We start from the raw sequence: 9685 nt of genomic DNA on the forward strand, positions 1-9685 counted from the left end.
ATTATATGTATTATATATCTATCCTCTACCTTAGGTGGCCTGGAAGAAATCGCTTTTAAGCGATAAGGTCACCTTTTGTACTTCGCATCCAATCAGATATATATTATACTGTACATTGTAATAGTAAATGGTGTGGTACAATAAATGATTAAATAAATAAATAAATAGATATTATATTGTTTTAATTCCGAGTCATAGACTTTTATGGGAGCATTCAACTACAAAAGTATTCATAGTACCTTACACAACAGCAGCAGTGTTTTTATGGGTGGTGAAGGATATTTATCGTGTTGGTAACTACATTTTAGCACGCTAAAGCCTAAAGAATATCTAGGTACGTCTCAAAAAAATAATAACTAGTACATAGGTATAAACATCACTACATTCAACAGTTTTGTGTCTTTTACTAAGTTACATCGTAAAGAGAACCTACAACACTATATTGGATTTAGATAAAAGATTTCATATAAGAGAAGTTTAGTAGGTATAGGTTTGTTTATAGCTTACGTTTTATTATGCTCTCCACGAATTAGTCACACACTAGAGATTGTGGTTCTCACTAGATAAGGACCTGTCCTATATTACCTAATGCTGGATGTTTTAAAACATTTTTTTTTCTAAACACTTAAGAGATAACGATTAAGAGACTACAACAAGAAATTTTAGTAAAAAAGAATGGTTGAAACATTGCACAAATGACAATGTGGTCGCATCGCTCGAGTCAAATTTTGCAAACTGCAAAATAAAATAGTGACCTATATCTTAAAATTTGATGATGACTATAATGATATATTACTTTCGCTAAATTGTTATTTCATTTATTTCTCACTAAAACTTTATCGCTTTCTCTGTCCCTATGTCCCTATGTACCTATGCTTAAATCTTTAAAAGATTTTATGCGTTTTCTTAATAGGTAGAGATTTTGATTCAAGAGGAAGGTTTTAGTAGATACATAATTTATTAGGTTTTAAACAGCGGGCGAAGCTGCGGGCGGAAAGCTAGTGCTATAATATTATTATGCAATACGATTAAATAAGTTTACAAACCTTGTAAACATTCTGCGTGACATTACTAGTAAAATGCAGGAAAATAAAATGTAGATATTTCAACGTTACAAAAAAATCGTATGAGGGCTTTCTTTTGTATTTGTAGAAAATATATTTTCCAGCTCTACCTATGCATAGAGTTTTAATAGTTAGATATTCGAATAGGTGTCATGAAATCTTGCTTAGTACAATAAAACAGTCTTAACTCAAAGGTAAGATTAAGATAACAATTATCTAGTCTTAGAATACTCAATGGATTATGCGACTTAGTCTAACTTAGAATTTCTGCAAATGCATCTTCCCATTATATGTATTTAGAATTAATTACAATATAACAATCGAATTACGAATAAGTAACACGGAATCTTTGGTTAGTGTACAAGTAGGATGGCAAATTGAAAGAAAATGCAGAAAATAACAAACAATATCTTCGGTTATAAACGGATAAGCTTGACGTGAATGGTTTAACAAATATGAGACTAATTGTTGCTGTAAAATTAAGAGCATCCTAACACATATAAAATGAATCCAACTTGAAGGTTTATGGAGTCGATGTTCAATATGGGTGGACAACTTTGTGTTACAATTTTCCTAGTAAGTATGTTTCACTTTTTCTTTCAGAACTGATAATAATAATTCCAAAACCTCAAGATGGAGGAATTGTGGATTTTTAAGAATAAGAATTTACATTTCGTATTTGTTTATTTACAAATACGCCATCATGCAATAGGTACCGCATCTTATTGAACCTTTTCACCTTAATTAGTATATTCTTTAGATATAGTTATGTTTTTTAGAATATTTTTTATTGGTACATATATTTACTTTTTTAATTGCAGCTTGCTTGTTTTGCGTGGAAGGCTCAAGCAGCCGTGAACTGTACGTCTACTGGTCGATTCGCAGATCCAGCCGACACTACATGCAAGAATTACAGTCTTTGTGTATTTGACAGTACCACAAACACGCTCCTGACTTACAACTACACGTGCCCTACAACCTCCTTGTTCGACCCAACTACCAGGGTTTGTACCACTAATTACGTCTGTCCTACAAATTCCACTACAAATACGACCACGACATCAGTCTGCACAACTGATGGTTTCGTCGCCGACCCGAACTCAACGGACTGCACTACGTATATACAATGTGTGGATATTAACGGGACGTTCAGCGAAACTACATTAACATGTCCAAATAATACGTTTTATAATCCCAATACGACATTATGTGAAGAGAGTTATACGTGTACAACTACTCAAACGGTATCTTGTACTTCAGTTGGAAGAATAGCCAATACCACGGACACAACTTGCCAGAGATATATCCTGTGTGTTGCGGCAACAAATGGGACCTTATTGCAATATTCTTACACATGTCCTACGACATCTTTATTCAATCCGACCACTCGAGTCTGCACAACTAACTACACTTGTCCTAATTAGTATACCTACGATTGTATTGAGTTACAATGTAAATAAGAAATAAATTCATTTAGTTAAGCTGATTTCATTATTACTAATTAGGTGTGATAAATGTTTGGAATTCATAAATATGAACTTATGACAATTAAATGTTACGATCGGAAAAAGATATAGAAAATTTATGTAATAGTTATCTTGGAAGTTACTGATTTATCCTTTCAAATTTCCATGAATTAAAATATCTAGGTTATAAATAAAATTTAGTTTAATTTAAATTTGATTTATTATGTCTTCACACACAATGCACTCTCTAAAAAATAAATATAATAAACTCTATATGGCTCTACATAATGTATTTCTAGGAATGTTATACAGAGTGTCCCGTCATCAGTGTACTAAGCGCAATGGAATATTTAAACGTCTTAAAAAACATAGTATTTTAATTTTTGATTGTACACTGATCATTGTGATTTATAAGATCGTTGTCGTTTACTTCGTTTTACGTACTTCAATTCGTAAGTATCAGTGTCCATATTTTGGCTTTCTGCTTTTAAACGTAGAGCAAGTTTCCTAGCTTTTTTAAGATTGCGTTCAATTTCAAAAACATCATGAGCTTCACTGATAGCTGTTATACTAGAGAAAGGTTTCAGTGTAGTTTTCTTCATGGTGGAATAAAATTTACGAAAATAATTGTCTCGTACTTGGTTAATTAGATATGCTGGTACAAAAGGTTTCTGTTTTATTCTCGTTTCTCCAACGGTGATAGCAGTAACAGTTCCCATATCATTCGGTCTGAAAGATCGTTTATCATTTTGGATAGTTACAATTTTGGTATCAATCCTTCGAAAGCTTTCTTCGAGATCAGGGAAGCAGGTAACTAAATAAGTTGACTCGTTCAGCCGCCGCACTTGATAATTCCTAACACAGCTCGTGAGAGTTATTATAGTGCTAATAATACAATGTCGTAGCAAAATATGCCTTCCATTGAATACATTCATCACATTTTTTATCCCGTGATTGTTACAACGATTGCATGTCATGTGGCTTACTGTCAATGATGAACAGACAGTAGCATGACAGTAGAGACCAAGGTAGAGATCAACCAACGTAGAGATGGTAGAGACCACGTAGAGACCTTCTTGGTAGAGACACACCCCTCCCAGAAACTATAAAAATTTATTTATGTTTTTCAAGGAGTGTCATTTTATTTTTAAACATATGTAAAGAGGTGGTAAACTTGTTGTAAATTGTAAAATATAAGAATAACAAAATTGTGAACAAAATGTTATTGTATCTATTTACTTCAAAGCAATAATAAAAAATAATAAAAAAAATAGCAATGGCTTAAAACTTTATATCTTGTAGGTAATATCTGATATTTATAGTAACTTGAATTATACGGAGTTCCGGAGAATAACACGTATTAATTCATTAATATTAATTCTGGATGTGCGTTGATCACTTAGTTTATCGTACAATGTATTAAATTAAAAGAGTAAATTACTTTTTTATTTATGTTATAATTTTATTACTTCAATAAGTGAAAAATAAAGAGCCACTTGAAATCAAGGTCAATCATAATGCATCATCCAAAGATAAAATACCCAAATCGATTTTAAGCTCTATATCTCGTGCGATAAATCATATTTTACATTGTCGTAAAAACATGTGAATTGTTGGGGAAACGAGCATGAGATAGTTCCCGATGTTATTGTTTTCAATGCCACAAGTACATGATTCTTAATTGTTACTTCCGCTTGAGAATATTTAAAACTGTAGAGTCGCTTTATATTATATTTAATGGATTGTAAAACGTTTGTAGTGATGATTCGAGGTTCTCTAATTGAAACCATTTGTTACAACTTTATACTTAACTATATACTTACCTACCTAATACATAATTATGAATTCCCTACATATTTCCCGTTGCGCCTTGAAGAGAGATGATTTTTATTGCGAATTCAACAGTCAACTATATGTTTAAGTTTCTCTACACTGTAGTATCTCATAATATTATGATGTAATTTGACTATATTTTAGCATCCTCTATCATATCTATATCAAGGAAAGTTATAAATTAATATTATAACATAAAGATTAAATAATTTATGAATCATTGATCATTTTTACGGCTTTGCCATTTCTTAGTATTTCAATTGTGATTGTGTATGTACACGTTCATAATCATAAATTTATATTAGCCGTATCAATTTATCATGAAATTGCTATGACTTGTTTGTATTATATAATATATAGAAAAATTAAAGTTCCAGTTTTGCGACTCTACATATTTTTGTTCCTTATTTAATCCATAATCGTGTGAGTGTGATATACGCTTTCACTCGCGTGTCTCGAAGCTGCTGATCAATACAATTTGCAATGATTTATTTTAGCATTTTGTTCGAATTTGGTACACTGCGTGTGTAGACCGCAGTGACACAAATGTATCAACGACTATACTTTTGATGACAACACGATTAGCAACCAGTGTTATAATATCTGTGGTTTAACTAGACGGTATATAGTTTAATCTCGGTTTAATCATACGATTTAAGAGAAGGAATTGCATCTATCTATTATAGTTATAAAAATTTGATTTAGTTGTGACGTAATTTCGTCACGTAGAAATATGTATCATATTTGTTTGGTATGTGGAAAAACCAACCGAGTAGGATTACATTCTCCCAAACGTTCTTTGTTTTTTAGCGGTTAAATTTAAATTATACAAATAAATCAAATCAAATGTACACAAAGTTCACAATATACATGATAGTATACATACCTAGATGCATTAAAATGTATATTTATATTCTCACTTCTGAGTAGGTATTATTATTATTAATTGACAAAAAAAACATGTTTCTTTTTTTATTATTTTTGGTCCATTTTAATTCGAAAGGTTAAAGAATTGAAATAAGTAACAACTATAACATTAATAAAAAAGTAAATTTAAGTAGCTGCTTGCCCAGACTGCGCCCGGGATCGCTCGTGATCATGTATAAAAATGTATTATGTCAAAAGCTATTTGGGAGCTTTTCGCGACACTAGATCTATACATATTATATCGATAGAACCTAACCTAATCGATAAGTGTTGGTTTGAGTGATGTGATAATATCACAAAGTGCAGTATTTCCGTTTTAATTATGCTAATGTATTTAAAAATCTTATATAAATTTCTTACTTGCATGAGTTGCACCACAGATGATGTACTATGTCACGTTATCTATTGGTTGCAATTATAAGCTTAACTTTGAAGATTATAACAGGAACTGAGAAATTCCTGATAATATCATACTACATATTATATATCTATTAATGACTAAAAACTTCGAGCATTAAACCAACACTAAAAACATAATATAAACCTTATATAAACAATGATGAAAATTTTTTATCAAGACTAGCTGATCTGCGATTGTTTTTCTGACAGGAACAGTATGACTGTATGAAATATTAGTTACCTATTATTATTACCAAAATTAAAGAAAATTTATTAAATTCGGCAGAGATTTTTTTGAAGACAGCAACTACATAGATGACACGAGTGCTCTACAATCTATTAGGGATTTTGAAAAGCAATGTTTAAATCTATATAGGTATATAAAACTCAAAGGTGACTGATATAGTGATCAATCAACGCACAGCCCAAACCACTGGACGTATCGGGCTGAAATTTGGCAAGCAGGTAGATGTTAGGACGTAGGCATCCGCTAAGAAAGGATTTCCCGAAATTGTTGCGGGAACGGGGTGAAACGGGGATGCACGTACAAAGTCGTGGGCGGGTGCTAGTATAATATAAAACGTAGCGGTTATCGCATCCTCTGTGTAGAAGTTTATTTAAACAGCAATTACACATTTACACGTAATGTAACATAAATCGAATTTCGTAATAAGCATAATTTTAGTTAACATCTGCCAATATATCAGGTAAATACGAGTAAAAGTTTCTCAAGAGTACGTGAACAGAATATCGGTTTGCTTTCGCAAAAGTATCTGTTTAGTAAACGGTTCGCTTCTCTTCGAAATTTTACAATTTCACTAAATAACGGCTGACAACAGTGAATACTAAACTTTTATTACGCATCTAGATATATACATGTTTGCACTTATATGGAATGAAAATTTGCAATAAGGATGCGTTTGCAGTCTTGTGCAATTTTGCCGATATCTTTATTGCAGTAAGAAAACGTGGAAAAAATTTGTTGAGGTAGGTATGTAGAAAAACCAAACGAGGTGGATTACATAATTACATTTCACCCAAACGTTCTTTGTTTATTTAGAGCTTAGGTTTAGAGGTTAATTTTAAATGAAATAAATAAATCAAATCAAATGTATGCGAAACTGACAATATTAGTAAACTGGCAGTATTAGTCGCGAAGCCAAGTATGATATGCATTACACATTACATATTATATAGTTTAGGATTATGTGCTGATAAAATATATAGTCTCAACTCTCATAGTCGGCAATCTGCATAGTTCGATCTTCTCGATACTCGCGGTTACGTTTATGTTAACTTTAAAGCCGATGTTACAAGTTCTAATGAAGGTTGTCCATTCGTACCCTATAGGGTATAATTTTAATTTTTAAGGTCTTATATATATATATATAGAATAGGTATAGATATCGAATTTGTCAAAAAAATGCAGACAGGCCAAGATAGATTGGTATGTCCTATTTCGGATGCTATTCTTTAATTGTATCTCAAAAAATTCTGCTTGTTTATATTGTAATTATTGACCTTAATTTGTCCGCTTAGGTACCAATATTTACTGAAACAAATACAAAGCAATGCGTGCCAAATAGCTCACCTTCCGTATGCGAGCGTCTGCACGGAAATCCATAAATTGTAACCAACGAAGCATCATTAAAAAACCAACTTTAGTAATCATGTATCATATGTATCGTGACAGAATGTACGAGCCGGGTAATAAGGAAAGTGCAAGTAATAGGGAAGGTGTATGGAAGATTATCTCCAACCATTATTGCGTTTTGTCCGTAACTATTATGTTTACCATTATAAATATTATATCATGTGTTTAAAACAGTTCGTTGTTGTTTCCTTATTGGTAGTGACTTTGAAATTTGTATTTTTGTGAAATAGGAATGTTTTGAGAAATGAGTTGTTGAGCTTTCTGTTCTATTTACCTATAGATAATATTCATCAAGTGAAAGAATTATAAATTATCAAAATCAACACAAAGTATATAGGGTGGATGTACCACTAGTTGACCATTTAAGCGGTTTTATCTTTAGCTATATATAAAAAACGGGTTATTTGTTTTAAGTTCAATATTATTTTTGGGACACAGATAATTGAATACTCACTGTAACTATTGTTCTTAATATCAATTTGATAACCTTCAAAGGTTTTATGAAAACTACTCTGAAAGTTATTTCTGCTAAAAACACCATTACTTGACCACTGATCACCAATATCTGACCATCATTACTCTAAAAGTTGACCATTTTCAAAATGGACAAAATGTCCTTCTTCGAACATTAGTTTTGTTTAATAAATAAATATATTATTTAATAAATAAAGATAGATTGATGAAATCAAACCACTTGGTCACGGAAATCAAGTGGACAACTCAAGGTTAATAATATTCTCGGCCCCGAAACCTGACCAACTAAGTTCGGTATAAAAATCTTACGGTGGTCAGCTTTTGGAAATATGCAACATAAAGCTATGACTTAACTACGGCTTATATGGTTTGTTAAATTAGGTAGGTATAAGCACAAACCAAAGCAAGTCTTTCTTAGCAAAATATAAAGAACCAAGAGCTGACCATACTGGTCAACAATAGGCGAAAAATTGTTTTTGTTGCTCCAAAAGATAACCAGGCCGCTAAAAATCATGAAAAACTGTTCATGCCAAAAATGAAGCCGAAAGTCTATAACAGAATGGTTCAACATTATGCCTATAACAAGACATATAAAGAGTAATCGATTGCATTCAAAATAAATTAAGATTTCCCAATCAACTCCCGATAAAAAACTCTTAGTAAAAAATGTGATTACTTACGGGGCACCTACTTAATTACATCTTCGTGTTGAAAAAATGTCAATATTTCTGACCAATGGCAGCAAGGTTTGTTTTTATTTTATAGATGATGTTGCTTTATAGAAAAAACAATAAACTATCATCTGGGGCTGCCGTATTTTCTTATAATTGGCGCGTATATTTGAATTTCGGTCATGTATTGGCGCTTGGTCAGCTAGTGGTACATTGACCCTAGGTAGTAAACACAGGCTATTACTATTTCTTAAACTTTTATTAAAAGATTGTGTGAAAAAAGAAGTTTTTATCAAAAATATTAAAAAGTAATAAGTAAAACAAGGTTGAGCTTGGTAAATATGACGTACTTACATATATTAAAGGAGGCACTTTTTATTATCTATGATGCTTAGATCCAATAGTACCAAATGACCTTACGTGACCTCAATATCTGGGTGCATTCCTTATCAATTACGTCACTATTGTTGTCAGAAGCCTTAACTCGTACGACACCAGTAAATCTTCCGTAATAGTTAAATTTGTGACGGTGCTTCTAGCGCTGAAGCATTTTATGTCTCTCAAAATATTTAAGTAGCAACTGACAAAGCTATAAGGTATTTTAAGTTCTTAAAAGTTTATGGTCCTGTTTAAATACGTTTAAAACGTAAGGGTGTGACATTTTATGTTCATTGGCATCGTTAATTTTTTTTATACATATGTATCACCACAGACTTATAATAATATACTGGTATCACATACCTATCTCACTCAATTATCTATAATAGGTAGATTTTTTTCTATTTACAAGAATTGCTGGTATTCTTATAATTAAATCAATTTCTTACATGTAAGTAAACATTACAAAACCTCAAGAGTCAAGAGCTTTATTATCAGCAAAAATATTATTTCATCTCTTTTTTTTTAATTTATCTGTCAACATCACTTAAAATGAGCTTTCCTAGCTTATTACCACATTATTATTGCCATCGATAATTTGAAAGATAATTCTATGAAATATTTTTTTTATTTCAAGAGCTTTATTAGCAGTTAGAATCTTGCATCCCTTCTAATAAATGTATCTACATGTATGTGTGTGTGTAATATTGATTCGATTGCCTCGATATGGGTGCAGGTTGCGGTCAAGGGTTGGCTCACACACGGCTGGTCGTGAAATCGAAATGGGTCAGGTAGAAACCCCCGCCCCATCGACTCGTG

General features: G+C 31.8%; 1 protein-coding gene across 1 annotated transcript; it reads left to right on the forward strand.

Moving 5' to 3' along the window:
- The first annotated feature begins 1389 nt into the window (after positions 1-1389).
- Positions 1390-2724, forward strand: LOC149902216 (uncharacterized). The gene is made up of 2 exons (XM_090110161.1): positions 1390-1640; positions 1886-2724. The coding sequence occupies exons 1-2, from the start codon at positions 1590-1592 to the stop codon at positions 2486-2488; spliced, it is 654 nt and encodes a 217-aa protein (XP_089966287.1). The 5' UTR covers positions 1390-1589; the 3' UTR covers positions 2489-2724.
- Positions 2725-9685: the final 6961 nt, after the last annotated feature.

Source organism: Colias eurytheme, chromosome 15, assembly GCF_061535395.1.
Source record: "Colias eurytheme isolate Ceu_HAF_F1 chromosome 15, ilColEury1 Martin Lab GWU primary, whole genome shotgun sequence".
NCBI classification, from domain to species: Eukaryota; Metazoa; Arthropoda; class Insecta; order Lepidoptera; family Pieridae; genus Colias; species Colias eurytheme.

Bases quoted from the DNA above. Each gene is read 5' to 3' on its own strand.
- LOC149902216 (XM_090110161.1), top strand. From the start codon at position 1,590: ATGGAGTCGATGTTCAATATGGGTGGACAACTTTGTGTTACAATTTTC. The intron at 1,641-1,885 runs GTAAGTATGTTT...TTTTAATTGCAG, and splicing joins TTTGTGTTACAATTTTCCTA to CTTGCTTGTTTTGCGTGGAA.